Source organism: Uloborus diversus, chromosome 1, assembly GCF_026930045.1.
Source record: "Uloborus diversus isolate 005 chromosome 1, Udiv.v.3.1, whole genome shotgun sequence".
In the NCBI taxonomy this organism is placed as follows: domain Eukaryota; kingdom Metazoa; phylum Arthropoda; class Arachnida; order Araneae; family Uloboridae; genus Uloborus; species Uloborus diversus.
The window spans coordinates 168,131,681-168,151,432 of record NC_072731.1 but is presented as its reverse complement, the minus strand read 5'-3'; the positions used below and the strand labels follow the sequence as shown (position 1 = coordinate 168,151,432).

The 19,752-nt window shown below is 31.8% G+C and overlaps 1 protein-coding gene across 1 annotated transcript in view; it reads right to left on the bottom strand.

Moving 5' to 3' along the window:
• LOC129233442 (collagen alpha-2(IV) chain-like) overlaps positions 1 to 19,752 on the bottom strand; it is a 148,589-nt gene that overhangs the window by 51,385 nt on the left and 77,452 nt on the right. The window contains exons 3-14 of the mRNA XM_054867471.1: positions 18,330 to 18,449; positions 16,890 to 17,024; positions 16,544 to 16,588; positions 15,000 to 15,062; positions 14,706 to 14,828; positions 12,935 to 12,970; positions 12,651 to 12,713; positions 12,326 to 12,403; positions 11,050 to 11,166; positions 4,853 to 4,906; positions 1,955 to 2,017; positions 1,760 to 1,804 (exon numbers count right to left, since the gene is read on the bottom strand). Of these exons, the coding sequence (XP_054723446.1) occupies positions 1,760 to 1,804; positions 1,955 to 2,017; positions 4,853 to 4,906; positions 11,050 to 11,166; positions 12,326 to 12,403; positions 12,651 to 12,713; positions 12,935 to 12,970; positions 14,706 to 14,828; positions 15,000 to 15,062; positions 16,544 to 16,588; positions 16,890 to 17,024; positions 18,330 to 18,449 (942 nt within the window). The remainder of the gene's footprint in view (positions 1 to 1,759; positions 1,805 to 1,954; positions 2,018 to 4,852; positions 4,907 to 11,049; positions 11,167 to 12,325; positions 12,404 to 12,650; positions 12,714 to 12,934; positions 12,971 to 14,705; positions 14,829 to 14,999; positions 15,063 to 16,543; positions 16,589 to 16,889; positions 17,025 to 18,329; positions 18,450 to 19,752) is intronic.

Below are 19,752 nucleotides of genomic sequence, written 5' to 3'. Positions count from 1 at the left end.
GAACCCAGAAAGAAAGAAATTCAATTGGACAAAGATTAAGCCGAAGCTTGAACAAAAAGGAAATGTCGGTAACCGTGAACCGCAAGAAAGGAAAAGCTGATTGGAAGAAAAAAGCACCACGCAATAAAATAAACAGAAACAAAAATATTTGAAAAAAGGAAAAAGAAAGATAAATAAAAGAAAATGGGGGGGGGGGGGGCGTCGACAAGACAAAAATATATGCTCTTGGTTTTTGTCGGATGTCTATAAGCTCATTACTTTTTTCATTGAAAAAGGCGTTCCCTGTAATGCCGAAATACGTGTCTGCTGTAATTGGCAAATTTGTTTGTGTGTTTTTTTTTTAACGTTGTTTTTCTTACTTTACTTGAATAACTGTTGAACAAAATGTGCTTGAAATCGCTTGAGCAGGAGACTTCATCTCTAACAATCATGTTAAAATTCCGCCATTACAATAATGTTTTCGCAAAGCCCCTTAAAAACCTCTCGCGGACTCCCAGGGGTTTGCAAACCACCGGTTGGGAACCGATGGTTTAAAACAAATCCTACAGACATTTCTTTCACCAGACATGATACCATACTACTTTTTGTTCTTCTTTTTTATATTAAATTTGCAGTTTGCATAAACAAAACATTTAAAGACAGATTAAAAAAAAAAAACGCGTCTAGAGAGCACTAAAAATATATCTTTAAAAAGTTTTCAAAAAGAAATGCTTTGTTGAGATAAGTATATGAGACGACAACAAAAGTACCATTTTAAGTGTTTAGATCAAAGAAGTAAACAAGGTCAATAACTATCTTCTTCGTGAGCTACGATTGGAGTTTTTTCTTATCAGTATTTGAGGTTCATTAAATAGACATCCTCAGTAACATTCGATACTTGCTTGAAATTACACAGTATGCCTTAAAACTTATTTTATGTCTATTGTCTAGCACCTTTTGTGCACTGAATTTCAAAATGTTTGATGTAAAGCGATTAAGTTAATTTTGTCTTTGTCCGCTATTTTTAACCCTTATATACATTTTCAAAAGTTTGTTCAAAAATAGGATCATAGTTTACATTTTAAAATAAAAATAAAATCGTATTTGAAAGGTTCAATTTAAATTATAATTCACAGAATGCATTAGGTCGGCACCAGTAAGGTAAATTTTAATGTTATCATCTACTGGCGAAGTAACACTGATAAAGTTTTCGAAAAAGTTTTTTATCTGTTCTACCTCTACCTTAAATACTGTTTTTACTTCTCAAGCTAACGTGGAAAAGTTATTGACAACAAAGCATCAGGGTACCAAAATAAATAAATAATAAATAAATAAATGAAATAAATTTATCTTTGAGGTGTGAACTATATAGACATTTAGGAACAGTTTACTTCATATTTTATTCCTGTATGCTACCATCACAAATGAGCACCAATTTACTGCATTTATACAGAAACAATAAAATCTCCTTAATTTCATATTTTGTGTGTTTTAGTTTGTGCAAAACCATTGATCCATATTATCATCATCATTATTATTATTATTTTGTGAAACTATCAATTACTTGTACGCGTATATGAATTTATTTTGAAATGTAACCCGTCTTATAGTAAACCACAAGCCGTAATATCTCGTAAAATAGGTTTTACTAAATATGCTGAAATTTAAGAAATACGGCTTAATTAACATTAATTGACTTTCCATTAGAAGGGATGGATGTAGATTTAAATGGAACAGTCATCATAAATCCTTCACTGGCACGGAAAACGGCGTAACTAACCTTGAATCCTTGAGGTCCGGGTGGTCCAGGAAATCCATCTTTACCCTAAAAAATATACTTTTATAAGATTATATTTTAACAAATGTATGAAATAAGTTTTTAATAATATTTTCTTGATCGAGACTGCTGTTTAGTAACAGCTCTAACACTTACGGTTACGTAATATTTAGTGGCTTTGTAAAAATTTCAACTTACTCTTGGTCCTGGATATCCCCGAAGTCCTTTTTCACCTGTCATACCAATATCACCGGGTGGTCCCTAGGAGGAAAAATTAACATCATTAAGAAATACTGGTCAAATGCAAGAAAATAAAACTGATTTTTAAAGCTTCCATCTAGCGTGTGCTGTCTGAGCTCATTCATATTTCCATGTAAATGGTGCTCGTTGAAACGGAAGCCGTCCATCTGTATCTTGAATCGACTAGCAATTGCTATCCGGCTCGGTTATGCGAATGATATTTGTTACAACAACAACATCTGCTACTTCAAAAATGCGAATGACTTAGTTTTTTCTCTTTAGATACATAAGAAGATAAAGGCTTTCCAACCTCTAATTTCAATCGGTTTCACAAAAAATTCCCCTGGTAATCTGAGAGTTTTGGTGAAACAAACATAAACGGTAAATGCTAGAGTTTGAAATCCATCGGGAATCATGTTTTACTTACAGGGCCGCCGTGAGACAAAGCAAGCCCTTTTTAAGTTTGGTCGTCGGACCCTCTTGCTCAACAAAAAGTATAAAACTAATGCAATAAAATCGCATTATAACGATCAATATGTATTCAAAGTGAAATCGGGTCAGAAAATTTATTTTGCTGAAACGTATTTTTAACAGTGTTGCCAGATGGTCAAATCCAGATTTCCCCAATTCCCTTCCAACTTTTCCCCAAAAAGCGATGCAAAAATTATTTTTCTACTAATATTTTCATAAAATGAATCGACTTCCTCTAATATTTTTGTCTCTTGACATTCCTCCCCTCCCCCCCAAATAGCCAAATTTTCTTATAAAATTCCCCAACTTTTTTTTCCTTCACATTTTCGCTTTTTTTTTGTCTTCTTTATCTTTATCTTTCTTTATCTTTACTAATAATAAAGCTGAAAGTCTCTCTGTCTGGATATCTCTCTGTTCGGTTCTCTTTCTGTCTGTCAGGATCTCTAACGCGCATATAGCGCCAAGACCGTTCGGCTGATTTTCATGAAATTTGGCAAAGAATTAGTTTGTAGCATGGGAGTGTGCACCTTTAAGCGATTTTTTGAAAATTTGATTTTGTTCTTTTTCTATTCCAATTTTAAGAACATTTTCCCGAGCAAAATTATCATAAGATGTACGAGTAAATTACCAAGTTATCATAACGTGGAACCGTAACGTGGGCAATCCAATTGGTGAGAAATTCATTCTGCATTATTTGTAAATATACAGGGGGACCAAAAGACCTTTTAATTTTCTACTACGGGCAAAGCGGTGTGAGCGCCACTAGTCATAAATACAAGCGCCTGACCGAGAGATAAGAAATAACCAAATCTATTTTTTCTACTCGCATTTACTACTCTGCTTCTGTATGTACATTTAAACTATGATTTTTGTATATATTTATCCAAGAACACTCTTCATTACACTTATTTTTATCTGTTTCACGTATCAACTAGTTACTCACGCAGAACATTAATGTGAATTCCATAGCATAGTATTCCACATAATGCGAAATCCATAAAGTTGAGCAAAGCTATCCCAACGCTGTTTGATACAATGTTCCCACTACTTCTTGACGCGAATTTAAATACGAAAAAAAAATCTTTTTTCCCGAGGTTTTTTTTCCCCAGGTTTTCCCCAAGGAAAAAAATTTTCCCCAATGAATTCCCCTCAAAACCCATTTCCCCAAAATTTCCCCTTGCCCCAATCTGGCAACACTGATTTTTACTTCCTTTTACAAAAAAAGAAGTATTGTATTCGCGAAAACATTTTCACTCAAAAATCGACCTTAATTTCCGTTTTCTCACCCCCGAATGAATGTTGAGTTTTTTTTATCGACCCGACCACACGTGAATATATACCAAAGAACGTATAGACGCCCGAAATATTCATTTTAACATTTCCCGAGTTGATTACAACGAGTTTTCTCGTGCCGTCTGTATGTACGTCTGTATGTACGTATGTACGTATGTATATCGCATAACTCAAGAACGGTATCTCCTAGAAAGTTGAAATTTGATACGTAGACTCCTAGTGCGGTCTAGTTGTGCACTTCCTCGTTTGGTTGCATTCGAGTGATTCTAAAGGGATTTTTTGAACCTTTTGGGGAGGGGGGAATCATTGTTAATTTTGATGCGAACTCAAGTGGTGTTATAATTTGGCGGACACTTGACTATATATCGCCAGTCTTTTGGTCGCCAACTTGGCGACAAATTTGGCGATTTTTTTTTATTTTTTAATCTGGTTTTAATTTGGCCACTGTTGGTGATATTTAGAGAGTTAACTATTGAATTACATTAAAATTGCAATAATGGAGAAATAACATTAAATTGGCGTGAAAGTCATGTGATGCACACATCAGCTCGTATACTGTGTTGGTATTCAGTGTTACGGGATTTCACTGTACGATCTGAAAAAGTGTCGTAGTTTCCAGTAAGGCTGACGCGTCCTCTGTCAGCCCGCATCATCCCCGAAGACGTGTGCGATACTGACGTGTGTAAACACACATGAAATCACTAACTTTATTGCTCTTTAAGATTAGTTTTTGTCACATTGATTTTGATTCTATTGATTTCAACTTGCTGCAGAACAATCAAAATTCTTTGATCGAGCAAATATCTAGTAAACTGTCGTGAACTTTCGGATAAAAAAGAAAAGCAGCCATAAGAATTCAGAAATGCAAAATGTAGTGTATTTGTGCTTTAAGTTACACGATGAGTGAATGAGTTACGAACTTTCGTTGTAAATAAACAAATCTTTTGTATGTGAGAACTTTTAATCCGAAATTCATGATTATGAAACATAAAACTTTGTTAAGGATTTGAAATGCTGTTTCACTTGAAAGCAGATGAGATAATATATCTCCTGAAATTTATAGATCATCTTATTCATAAGAAATTATCTCACCATTTTGCCAGGTATTCCGTCAAAGCCTCTTTCCCCTCTATCCCCCGCTTCACCCTGAAAATAAAAACATTATAAAGTAAAATAAATGTAAGAATCAAATAGATAACAATAAACATACACATCCATAATTTTTAGGAGGGGAGGGGTGTAATGAGGTTCTATTAATCTAAATATTTCGCTCTGCAATCTTTTATTAATGGGAGAAAATGTAAATCCAGTCCAACTCTCTATAATTCGAATCTTATAACTCGAATACTGCTTTATCTCAGTTTTCATTGATTCAACCCTTGAGAAAGCTGTGGAAATTTCCCATTACTCGAACTTCCAATAAAACTAAAGCTTCAGCCATTCCCATCCCTTGTCCTCAATATCCCTGAAGTCGTATGGTTTAGCCCTCGATAACTCGAAGTAATTCGAGTTGAATGTAAATGACTAAATGCAATTTTCTCATTAATTTCTTTAGTTTGAATTCTGAATCAGAGTTTCTTGGTTACTTCATGTTTCTAAAAGCTAGAAGTTTTGTATAAATATCAGATAATTTTGAGTTTTCACTCACACTAAATACTACTCGGAAAGAGCATTAAATAAAGCATATTGATTAAAAATTTTGATGTAATGATAATAATATAGGGTCATTCCATAGTGACTAACGTAACATTCGCAGCTGATTTTCAAACTCTTTTTACGTACACCGGGTGTAAAAATAAATGTGTTTTGGTTTAATATGCAGATTTAAAATGTACAAGGTGACTATTTTTCATTTCTACCAAGAATTTGAAGCAAAATAAGCGCTGGCAGGTGTTTTTTCTCCAAAAAAGGCATCGTGACTAACGTAACATTTTTGCAACCCTGAGAAACAATGCTTATGTTACGAGGCAAATTTTTCTGAAATTTACGCAGGCATTTAAAATTGGCCGATATATTTGTAAGAGGTAAACCATCTATTTTTAAAAATGTACTACAGATTTGTTACATATGAATCTTTTTTTGCCCTAAATGGTACTTTTCCGAAAAACTGTGTGTAACTAACGTAACGTGACTAACGTAACCATCGAATAACAAGCAATGAATGCATATAAAAATTTTTTTATAATTAATTTCTTGCTCTTATATTACTTTTACACTTTTTAGGAACCTTCTTTGTGTTGTATTATGGTTCATTCTTTACTTTTTTTCTATATAAGTGTTAGAAATTGAATGGAAGGATTCAGTTCAATTAACTCAATTTGAATGTGCGAAAAAAAAAAAAAACTGCTTTTACAAACTGAATAACATCATTCTTGGGCTAATTAAATCCTAAATAGCTCTCTTGTAAAAATTAACTTTATGCACGTTGATAGTTTCACCGAAATCTAGTATTCTGCTGATATACTAGTTATCGTTACAGGAAACTCCGTAGTACTTTTCAATGGCATATTATTTTTTAAGGTTTACTGATTCATCGAACGAATAGTGTTGTGCATCCTTTTGAATTAAAATGTAAGATTGAAAAAAAAAAAATATATTCGGACGTTTTTGCAGAATGCATTTTAATTCCAGATATCACCGCAAATGTTTGAATTTCTAAATGATCATTCTTGCATTTTCTGAAATGTATGGCAGCAGCGCTTATTGTCACTGTATCATGTAACATCTTCAAATGTTTTCCAACGAGCAGCCATTACTTCATTTTAATAATAGGTGGAGATGTATTTTCTAAAAAATAGAGAAGTTCTCCTTTGTTAAGATTGTATTTCTATTATCTTAATTCTTAAGCTTGGATTCTTGTGTTGAATGCACATTCAGCAGAGTACTCACTTTGCTTGACTCATCTTTTTTCTTTTTAAATAATTCTTTAAATTAGAAGTATCTTTATAAAGACCTTTAAAAAGGTATTTTTCTAAGTAAACAGAAGGTCTACAGTGTAATATTACTGGTATTTTTTACCCTTTATATTTTCAGTCAATATAGAATGCCTACATATTCAAAATTGTTCATGAAAATGTACATTGAATTAAATAAGTTTTAAATATATGCAGTCATTTTTAAAATGTTACATTAGTCACATGCAAACTGTTACGTTAGTCACACCTCAAATGTTACGTTAGTCACACTAATTATTTTATATCTACTGATACTAAAATAAATATTTTGCACTTTTTAAGTAAATATGACACAGATGTAAGAAAATAAAAAGTGCTGTTTGGTGCAATCATCTGGTTTAGTTTTTAAGCAGAAAATAGTACATTTTCGTGACTAACGTAACGCAAATATTTTCAGTGAAATAACCAAACTAATTAAAATACTTATCTTACAATGTATGCAAAAAGAACAGTCAATTTTGTCGGGCCAACATCTAATCATTAAGAATAAACATAGTTCTTTTAAAATTTTGCAAAAAATTTTACATTACACAAAAAAATGTAGACGCATGTTTTTTGCACATGCTAAGCCTTTTCTAGCACCTCGCACGTTTAGAGCCAGAAGAAAAACACCGAATGAAATTTTTGCAAACTATTACTGGATTTATGTACTAGAAAGTACGCTTAATGAAATGATAGGTCACAATTAAGGCTTTGTGGAAATTTTTTTTCTGAGGTTGAGGTTGACATTTCTATGGAATGACCCTATAACAATAGTAGTAATAATAATAATAATAACATTAATTTTTAAGCAAACGAAATGAAAAAGAAAAGCATATTTGAAATGAATGTAGTTAACATCGTTGGCATAAAGAAATTCCTAAGTTAGATAGGACAAGAACAATCACACATAACTAAGCGTTTAAAATTAAATAATGTTTCAAAAATGTACAGAAGATAATAGCAGAAGGAATACAGTCGAACTGGCTTACAATGAGAGCGAAAGGATCGTGATATTGACTCCTTATATCCGAGCGCTCGTAGAAAACGGATTCCAAAACGATATTTCGGAAACGATAACATTCTCTTCAGCAAATATACAGTGGCTCCCGAAAGTGTTCGTACACTTTGAAGTTTTTGAGTAAAACCAAAATAATGCAAAACTAAATTCGAAAATGAAGTCCAATATTTTTTCACATCATTCCTATGTCATTCTAAATAAAAGCCTGTAGTTTTTTCAAAATATTGACCTATCTTCTTTTTGAAATGGGTCAAAAAACGAAGAGACAGAGAAATAATACGCCACAAAAGTTATGGTACACTCAAATATTTTTGAATAAATTCATGATTAAATTATCATTTGTTTCTTTATTATTTTTGCATTGTGTGGACCCTTAAAAGTCATTCAGCTTTAATTTTTTGTTTATTTATTCTTTAATATTGTGCTTATTACTTAAAAATGTCTGGTATTCGAAAAAAACCACAAACACCATTCGAAATTTGATTTTTTTCCTCAAAGTAGCGGTAAATTGGTTTGAAATGTCTCTAAATTAGTTAATTTATTCCATTCTATAGTAAAGTGCTTGTTAAAATGCTTTAAAGAAAAGAATCGGATCGAAAACAAATTAAGAAAAGGTCAACTGGCAAAGTTGAAAAAGCATGATTTGAGATATACAGTTAAAAAATTTATGAAAAATACACATTTGAGAGCTGCAAAAGTTTCTGCAGAGTTAAATGCAAATGTTTACATTTAATTTTCATCTAAAATTTTTCTCCAAGTTCTCTGGTTAGCTGGATTAAATGAGACCTCTTCCCGCAGAAATGTTCTTGGTCGTGCGAAAAACAGAAAGCTTACGCTTTTCGTCAAAAAATCAATGATAAATAAGCTCAAAACGTTTTGGAGTTACGTCTTACTTACACATTAAAAGGAATTTAACACTTTTGGTTAAATTGTTGTATAATTGTAAATAGAAGAAAAAATTAAGAACTGAATCTTAAGAACTTAGTTGGACCAGTTATTCAGGACGGTGAAAGTGTTCTTTTGTGAGGGTGCATATCAGCATCAGGACTTGGTAGTTTGAAATTTTTTGATTAAATAAGGAATCATGCTGTTCATTCAAATTTTTTAAAAACCAAATTTAAACTCTTAGCCAAAAATTTGGTTTTTGGAAAAAATTTCGTTTTTTATCGAGACAACGATAAGAAGCACACGGTTTTCAACGTTTGCGTCTAGTGCCTCGAAAATTGTCCTAAAAAGTTTAGAAAATATCCCTTCAATCTCCAGATTTAAACTTAATATAACATAATTAGAGATATCTGGAGACTAGATTACGAAAATACGACTTTGAAACGAAATTAGAGCTTTAGAAACAGTAAGACTCGGAGCGTGTTTGAACACTTAATCAGGAATTACGAAAAAAAAAAAAAGAAATCTATTTCCAGACGTTTAAAAGTGTTGTTGATACTGTATAATATTCTACTAAATGATAACTTAATAAAAAGTTAGATTATTCAATAATATATGGACATTTTTTAAAGTGTACAAAGACTTTTGTAAGACAAAATTTCCGGCGCTTTTTGGTTTTTGATTTTTAAAAAATCAAGTTTTAATATTAAAAAAAAATCATGTAGTTTTGTTGAAAATCGGTCATAGATCTTATAATTAAATACCTATTCCAAAACATTTATTCTAACCAATGGATAGGGTCCTATTTCATTGAAAGTCGTAGGTGTACGAACACTTTTGGGAGCCACTATAATTTTTAATTGCTCCTAAACTTCACGAATTTCAAAAAAGGGTCGTGTCGTCACTTGTTTTCATTATTTATCTAATCTCTAACTTTCGGTTGAATTCAAAATGTTAATGGAATTTTTCATAAAATAGAATAATCTTTTCTGGGGAGAAAATCAACAGAAATTTTATGGATTACAAAAATATTGCTCGCTTTAAGCGGGCTTTTCTTTTTTAAAGCGAGTTTTGGTTTCATAGACAAAACTTTAGCACCAACCAAATCTGTTTGATTTCCTCGTTAAATCCGAGTTTTCCTTAAAACAGGACGCACTATACGCGATTTCGACTGTATTCAATTCGAAAAAAATTGCCAAGCGAAGAAAAGAATGAAAAAAAGAAAGAAAACAGGGAAAAAATAAACAATATTTTTTGCATGAGAAAAAAAAAGAAAAAAGCAGACGATAGTATATTTTATCAGGTACAGAAAAACATTTTTTCTCAATTATTTAACTTTCATTACTTTGATTCGCCACTTCTGATAAAAATCCTCTGCGTCACCTCCAGTAAACAAATTCATTTCGATAAGTCAAAGCATTTTCAAGGTCGCGATTGCATTAACACATGTAACCATTAAACAAAGTTCGTAACAATAAAACCACTAATGTGATAAAACGTTATTTTCACAAGATATCATTTTTCACTAACTTGCACGAAACACAAATGATGACGAAAGTGAATATTTTGTAATTGCATTGTGTTTTGAAATAGAGGACTGCCTTATTAGTGCCATTTCAAAATACTGTGAAACCTTTTGCTATTTCATTTTCGTGTGTTTGTAAAAGAGGCTGCCTGATCAGAACATGCTCGGGGAATGTAACAAAACACGGGTTTAAGTGCAATGACATATATTATTTATCTACCATAAATTAGTTTATGAATGATAAAAAATATATAAAAAAAATGAGTAATGCCTTATTAGTACCATTTCAAAATGCTGTGAAACCTTTTGCTATCTCAATTTTGTGTGATTGGATGATTGGAAATGCGCCTGTGAAGGAGACTGTAAACAGAACATGCTAGGGGAATGTAACAAAACTCGGGCTTTAGTTTAATGACATAAATTACAAATTAAATTTAAACTTACCTTAAATTACTTTATGAATGATGAAAAATAAAAAAAAAAAACTTTCTCTGTTTTCGGTTTAAAATGTAAAAGTTTTTTCCATGTCGGATAATTTTTTAGTTGTGTAGTTAAAATAATGATTAAATTAATGTATATCGTGTGTATAGTGTGCTATGAAAGATTAATAATGCAGAATAACGACTTTTATCATCGATTCACCGCAAATATTTGCCGATCTTTATTGCTTGAATGTGAATGTTAATATTCAGAGCATCATGTTGATGTTTACCAGAATTCGAACTTTCGCAGTAACATATGCAATATTAGTGCTTGAAATGAATGTACAAATTTATATTTCAAGCACTAATATTTTATGGATTAGAAGCATGGGCTCATATGAAAGATTAGTGCTTGAAATGAATGCTCACATTTGTTTCAAGCACTAATATTTTATGGATTATAAGCATGGGAAAGGACTCTTTAATTTTAATAATTACCATACCTTTTGTCCTTTTCGTCCAGGCTGACCAGGAAGTCCTACGGTTATACCTTTCTGTTCCAGGAAGTATCCGTCGCAGGCACCAGGAGGACCTGGTGGTCCAATCAATCCACGATCTCCCTACAATTAGAGATCATTCATTCATAAAATTTAATCCTACTACACATGATTTATTATTAAGGAATTGTAATATACATGCAATAAATAATGTAACTATGAAAGAACATTTAGTTAAAAAAAATATCGTAGTTTTGTTGTAATGTGAAAGAATACATTTCGTTTCCGTTCTTCTAAATACATTTTACAATTCCTCATACACAACATTTTATTTGATGCTATACATTAGTATATCATTCTAGTTACCTCATCCAATTTAAAGTTGTTTGTTCTTTCAGTGAACTTACATTATTCTCTTTAAATGGTATCATGTTACGTTTTAATATTATAATAAAATTCATTTTTCTTTGCTTCTTTTTTTATTGGTTCTAGTCTCTGATTTTTGTATATTTAGTTTTAGAATTGATTCCGTTTCATTTTTTTAAGGTATAGGGGATTTCAGTTTTTATTTAAATATGTTTGATCCTACAAAGATATTTTTAATCGCCGTTGATTATAATTTCAAGTTATAAATGCCTAATTTTATTTTCCAAGTAGTTCTACAGGTATGTAGAAAGATGCAGAGTTGGCAGAATTTTTAAAAATTTCATTTAGACTTGGCGAATTTTGACGAGAAAAGGAAAATTCTTACATTTGTATCTATTGTTTTAACAACTTCCAGTGTTTAATAATATAGTCCACGACCAGTTTAAAACCATATCACGCCATGGATAGTTGCAGTTATAGTATTGGCGTTTGTGCGTACGACAGTGGTTTTGATTTTAGTGTAGTGAAGTGCCACAACATTTTTCGGATTGAAGTTTTGATCAGGTATTAAATGAAGAACTTTCATGCGTAAATAGCTATACATAGTTTTTGCACAAATAAATTTCTTCGTTTTTTTTTCTGTTCATACACACATATACTCATTGAAATAACCAGTCCATTATGGCAATAAATAATTCGATTTTTTTTTCATTCGAAATATACATGTTATGTATATGTGTAGTGTATGCATAGATATCTAGCGATATTTTTGAATTCTTGAAAAAAAAAAAAAAAGTAACAATTCCTTTCGCATTGAGCGTAAGATTTCCTGAAAACAGTCTTTTATGATTTAAATGGATAAGATGTGAATTAAATATCCGAAATAGTTGCTTTTTCCATCAATACGTATACTTACAGGTTCTCCCTTTAGTCCTTGAAAACCGACTCCCATGTTTCCTTTATCGCCGTCAAATCCTCTGTCACCTTTAGGTCCCTAAAAACGAAGAAATATTTGATGTGAAGTTATACCACCTAAATAAAAACATATTATATTTGTAGTATAATTTTTACGAGATATTTTCGTTGGAAAAATCATAACTGTTTATAATTTTTTCTCACATTTTCAGAAGAAACATACTGTAATCTTTTAAACGTTGAAACAAAAACAAAAAAAGAAAAAAACCGCAATCTCCAAACTTTCAATGATACTTTCGTAATCGAAACTATCAAAAGTTACCTACCTGAAAACCTTGAGGTCCTCTATCACCTTTGGGTCCAGGTGCTCCATCAGCCCCAGGTGGTCCCTGCGTGAAAGATCATAGTTGTAAAGTAAATAAATAAAATATGATTGTTAGCTTTCAAACAAAACTTCATTTGCGAATGTCCAAGTTATAATGATGATAAAGTATTATTGAGTAACAAAAGGGAGAACTGAAACGCTTAATTGTTTATTTGCTTGCTATCATTGGTAAGTTACTATTTTTCATCATCATCACTATGACTCGCATCTTTGTGAAATACTTACAGGTTGTCCTGGGGCACCATCTCTGCCATGTTCTCCCTGAAAACAAACAAAATACGAGTTACGTAAAGACAAAAAAAGAGAAGAGAAATAGCTTTATGGAGATTAAAGTTATGGAGATGTTACGTTAAAAAAAAGCGTAATGAATTGTGTAAACTGTTTTCAAAAGTTCCTGAGGACATTTTAAAAGCACACAGTTAGTTGTAACAGTTGAGGTCAGGCCAGTTTGGGATATCCCTATTTTATTGACTGATATATCGCGGAAAGTAACTAAAATCCTTTTCTAAGTTGTATGTCAATAAAGACGAACATTTGTCGATGCATTGAAGACTCGACTGATTTTTTAACGGTTTAATTTACATGGTGCGAAAGTGCACCAAAAACACAAATAGACAAACGTTGATAGAAATGGATGTACGAGCAATAATTTCACACGAAATGGGGTACTTTAGAGAACTTTGCCCAACGAAAATAAAGATGTAAAATGTAATAAAAAGAAAGGAAAAGTGTGTGAGATAAAAGAAACTAAAGAGATATGTGAAACAGAAGAGAAATGGATCAAAGAAAAGTAATTAAGATGAAAAAGTGACAAAAGAAACAAAATGGTCGAGAAATCTCCAAAGACAATTTTGAACAATGAAAAACATTACTCAGCACTGAAAAAGCCATAACAACCAAAAGGATATAACTGAGGTCCTGAACTGGGGATATTTCTATTGTACGCCTATTGAAGGCTGGATGCCGTGTGTTAGAACTGTTTCAAATCGGCCGGCAACTTATGGCATAAACATAGAAGGTGGCGATCTGTCTCAGTATGTGCTTTGTTGTAAACAGTTAGTTTTCATCGTTTTTGATTTTTTAAAAACAATGAACACTACATCTTAGAATCAGACAGTCATTTTTTGACAGTTTGAAGTTGTTTGTTTTGATGTTTCTTTGCAATTTTCCCTGGATCCGGGGGACAGAACAGGAATTGTAATGCATTATTTTTTTAAACGCTTAAAAAATGCATTATATGCATTTTTTGCACACCTTTCAATTTCACTGTATGCAACACAAAATGAACTTTTTGCTGAAATAGAAATTGCGTCTTCTTCATTACGTCTTTTTATAATTAGATACCTTAAAAGAATATATCTCTTTTCAACTCGAATTCCTTTTTCTTTGTTAATATTTCCTACTAAAGTTTTACGTACATACCTTAAGATTTTCAGTATCTTTGTTTTCATGTTTTTTTTTGTTTTTTTTTTCTCCTTTTTTCTGATATTTTTTGTTTTCATTATTGATTCATGCATTTTTAGTTATACAGAGTACAATTTTATTACTAATAATAATTTAATTTTCTAGCCCCTCGTAATTTTTACACTTTATGAAACTCAAATGGTGAAAAGTTATAAATATGTTAAAAATTAAATTTTTTTTTCTTCCTTCATTGCTGTCTTCCTGTTCATCTTTAGATAGCTAGTTTTTTACGGGAGGCAATCACTATTATGATCTCAATGGTTTCGACAATTTCACTCCTTGAAAAATGAATTTCAGTAGCCTAAAAATATCAAGAAATATTATCATTCCTAGGAGGGGGGGGGGGCAAACCCTAGCTATGTCTCTGATGAGAAGTATTATTTTTAAAGTCCACTGAAAGTCCTAACAAAACTAGGACCTTCAATGTTTGGAAAAATCTTTTTCCTTTAATGATAAATGTGACATGGTAGCATTATGATACTTCAGTATAAAAAAAGTTTTTAATGGAAAATAAAATAACCAATTGAACAACCTTTTGTCCTCTTAATCCAGGTGGCCCAATCGCAGGTTCTCCTTTTTCTCCTCTGGGACCTGGGGATCCTGGGTAGCCGCGAGGTCCAGGATCACCAGGATAGCCATCGGCTCCACGAACACCCTGTAATCATAGAACATTGAGCAATTTTGATTGACCTTTAGTACACGTCTGACATTGGCTATTTTTTCAATTGCATAATGAAATTGAATTTTTCATTAAACTAAATTGAAACTGCATCTTTTAAAATATATATAAAACTTCATATATCGAATTAACTTAATATAATCTTACGTCAGTTCCGTTGCAACCGTCAAGTCCAGGTGGACCTACTGGACCCATGTGGCCGTTTAATCCCTGAAAAAGACAAAATAAAATACAATTCCAATGTTAAAATGTGCATTGACGAATTATTTATTCAAATATTCAGACGCATTTTATGTTTAACTGAAACAGCATTTTATATGGCATTCACTTATTAGCTGATATTCTCCACCCATTTTATTATAAAATATATTTTAGTTTGCAAAAGAAATGCTTTAAAAATATTCTTTTAAATTGAATCAATCAAAATATCTCCCCGCTTTAGTATGATAAAGAAAGCGTGCATTGAAAAGCGTTAGGAACCAAATATTTATTTGTTTAATATTCATATCTTTTTAATATAACCTTTGCATTAATATTTGTCTGTATTTCTTTGAAGATGAGTTCTATTTACAATAGTTCACAATACTGAACGAATTTCACCATTGTTGTTACATTCTATTCCAACGAAGTGCGATGTATGGCTACAAACATAATGACGTTACATTTTTGGTGCTTTTAAATAAATATGTGTTCGTCATCTATTACTAATTACCAACGGTATACATAGAACGTTGCTTCGTTGCTAGAACAGCGCTGCACAAAAGCGAGACATTAACAATAATTTGTCATGCGAGATTCAATGGTATTTCAGTAGCTTCAAATAAAATTATGAAATCAAATAAAATTATGAATTATTTCATGTTAGAATAATTCCTGCATCATACAGGAGAAAAATTTTACTTAAAAATATTGCTTGAAGAAAATTATTTGGTTTTCATTACCGTGGTTTTTAGAGCTCGATTTTTTTTTTTTTTGAATAAGTTATTGTTTGAACTGAATTGTAAAACCATAATGATAAGAACAAATTTTCTATTTTTAAATTATACACAAATTATTTTAGTTTTTACAACATTTAGAATCAAGGGGTGGCAAGTACTTTTCAGATTCGTTAACTCTTCAATCGCTTAAAAAAGATACATCTTTAAAATATTTTTGTCTATTTTCAGTTTTTAAAGTGTTGGTTTAAAGAAGATTAAAATCTTATGCAAGTCCGTTATGGATATTCTTTGAATTTATTAATTTTTCCTTTCTTGTTTATTATTTCATCAACGTATTCTTGTTAAAACTCGCTCGTTTTTTTCCCTAATAGCATATTTGGAAACATGAGTTACTAGTGATCACTAGTTCACCTTTATTAAAATAATCTTGTTCGGAACTGACAAAAAAAAAAAAAAAAATCTCTAAAATGATTTTAAGCGATTTTGTTGAACGTATTTGTGCATCGCACTTATGTGTACAAACCCAATTTTAAATTCATCGGTAAAAAGGTTTAAGTTTCTGGTTATTTGTTCCAAATCCGTGAAAGGGGATCACTAGTTATTGGCATTAGGTTTCCGCTGTCTTCACTACTTTTAGTCTTAATTTGTGCAATGACTTTAAGAATTCAGTTAAGTTCTGAAACTTTATCCACGTTATTTATTTCACATAGCATTTTTAATTACCAAATCGAAAATTTATTTTACAATACTTACAGGAATGCCGTTTGCTCCTGGAAAACCGGGAACTCCCATTTTCCCCTAAAAAGATCGAAATTAAAGCATCAGTTAAAAGTAACACATTTAAAGTACACATAATTGCTCACATGTAAAACATGATTGAAATTCTAAGTTTCACGATTAAATCAAGCTTTTCGATAGTCAGTCTCGTTCGCAATAGTCATTCATTTAAAGATTTCAAGACATTTATTGTTTTATGGAAACAATATATAAGGCCAGCATGAATGAATTTTTATTTATGAAAAATCCATAAAGATTAATTAATTTTATTTATTAAATGATTAGCATGAAAACGATTCAGCAACTCAGAAATATAACTTACTCTGTCACCTTTTGGTCCTCTTGGTCCTGGAACGCCAATGTCACCTTTCTCTCCTTTGTCCCCCGGCAATCCTTCTGGTCCTTCGAATCCCCTGTGACCTGGAGCACCAGGGGGCCCCGGAGCTCCAGGGACACCCTTTGAAAAAGACACAAAACACATAAGTACAGAAGAAATATACTTCATTAGTTTTATATCCTTAACTTAAAATGCAGTTATACAGTGGCGGTAGCGGAGTCCGATCGTGTCAATTTTACAGGCTTTGATTCATATATAGAATCAATTCTTTCTGTGAGTAAAGATCCTATAACTTCTATCTTCTGACTACTAGAAGATTGAAGTAACTAGAAATTTAAGTTCTATCTTCATAAGAAGCCTGCATAAGAAGAATTAAGTGAACACAATACCACATTTTCGTTTGCAAAATTAAGCACATTTAACCCGATAACTAGTTTTTGCTCGTTCTTAGTTCGTTAAAGAAATTGAATTGCTATACAGTTAAAAACAAGCTTTATGTTGAATATGTAACAGTGAAGCATTTATTGTAATGTATGTCACGATTGTTTACACCAATTAATGTGACGTTTGAGCCTATCCATTATGATATCCAGTTGCGGAACACATGTCGACAAAGATAGTCAACAAGAATGTTTAGTGAGTGAATTTGTCAAGCAATTACGATGTTTATTATTTATAAATTTTAGATAAATTTTACAAACGAGCCAATGCGTAGAAATACAGCCGCCCGACAACATACCAAGAATCAATTTAAATCGTTTCGCGATCTATCTCTTGAACACTTCTGACGAGTAGTGAATCCAAAGAATGCAAACTACATTAGGGGTGCCCACTTATAGGGGGTTATGGCACAGACTGCGCCATTGAAATTTTTAGAGGGGTAATTTTCACTCTTCGCTTTATTTGGGGGGGGGGGGCACTTCTGACTACATCTTTCGCAAAGCTGGTTTGCAAAGAAAAAGACCACGACGAATGCAAACCTGACACAAGTACTATAATAATCTGTGAGTTTTAATTATTAGCTCTAACTGTTGAATTTAATGATTTGGCTGTTTGGAGCAGCACTTAATTTGTGACAAAAGAAATGCAGGAGACCTATAGTCTTCAGATCTCATTTTCATACGTTAATAGTCTGAATTCCCGTCAAATATGTGAAAATGTGTATGCATTTGAAAAAAAGTGCGGGAGCTGAGCTCCTGTGAGCTCCTATGCAAATTAAGCCCTGGCTCTGAAAACAAAATTGCCTTAAATGCTTCAATAGCGAAAAATTGGGGAGATAAACTCTTTGGAGGATCTGTGAAGTTTGGTAGAAACGATAAAAACTTTGAAGAAATTGGTTGGTCTACCTATCAAAAGTTAGAAATTAAAAAGGAAAGAAAAAAGAATTTAAAAATAAGAATCAGTTCAGAAATTAAATCATCTTACCCTCGATCCCTTTTCGCCTATACATTTGCAACCTCCATTTTCGCATCCAGCGCATTTTGTCCCTGTGTCTTCAACTCGCCTTTGGTTGCTTGGAGACGGATATTGGTATGAATATTGTTGCTGGAATAAGAAAATATAATTTACATATCGAATTAAGAAAAATATTTAATAAGATATTATTAACATTATGAATAAATAAAGATTCACACGTTTTTCAAAGGTCAAGATAGTTAGAATTTATACTAAATGTAAATGGAGACAAATTACATAAATCAAATTTTTCCGCTTTCCGTCAAAAATGTACGCAATAAACGTGAGTAAGTAAAAAAACACTAATAAGAGTGTATATGGGTAAAAATATTTTTATTCACAAATGCAGCATTTTAATTTTTGGTCATAGCCAACCCCTTTATTTCTGAATACAAGTTAACAAGATTTTCATTAAGTTTTAACGAATAAAATAAAGTTTTATTCTGTCTCGCATAGAATAGTTTTTAAACATTAAGTGTGTTTGCTGTGAAATATTTCACTACTTTAACTTTTATAAAGTATTAATTGCAATCTCAATTTTAACTTGAGTTAAAAAAAGTAGCGAATTTAGTTAATCTTAATTTCCCTACCTCAGAGCTAGACTTGCGTAAGTCGAAAAATTGCAATTTTCAATTTATTAGTGCAATGTATGTAAAATCCTTTTCCGCATTAAGCCATGCGAACGCAACTCTTCTCTCTCTCTCAAAAAAAGAGTATATATTTACCAGTGTTAAAGAGAGCAAGTCCTATCCTTTATATGCACCAGACAAACGTTTTTTTTCTCTCCTGTAAAACAGCGATTATGTGACTTACGTTGGTCTGACTCTCAGGTACAGATTTAACAAGTATTAATGCGACGGGTACTAAATGAAAAATGTGAAACAAACGGTCGATATTTAAAGCTTGAAATCAGTGTTACACTCTTTAGTTTTCAACTTGTATTTTTTAAACGAGCAATGTATCATGCTGCGTTGTCTTCGCGTCCCTCGGCTGTGGGAAAGAAGAGAACCATTGCCTCACGAGGACAGTTAATCAAGGAAAATGCACAACTTTAGCCAATTTAATTATATGTGTGAAAAAAAGAAAAAAGTTCTCTGCCGTTTTAAATATCATAACAGGGAAATCACAATAAAACCAGCAAAAAAAAAAAAAAAATTAATTGTTTAAACTTACTAAATAAGAATTTTATAAATCTTTCAAATCAAACATTTTTCATTCCATTCTGTTGTTTTAAATTTTATCAGTGTTTTATTAGAAGTCAAAAGCTGATGAAATTTCCAACTTCATGTGAAGGTACTGAAGTAACAAATGAAATGCCTGATTTACAAAAGCAGTGAATGAATTAATATGCAAAATAAATAGAAACGAAAAAAGGGCTGAATGTTGCTTAAGT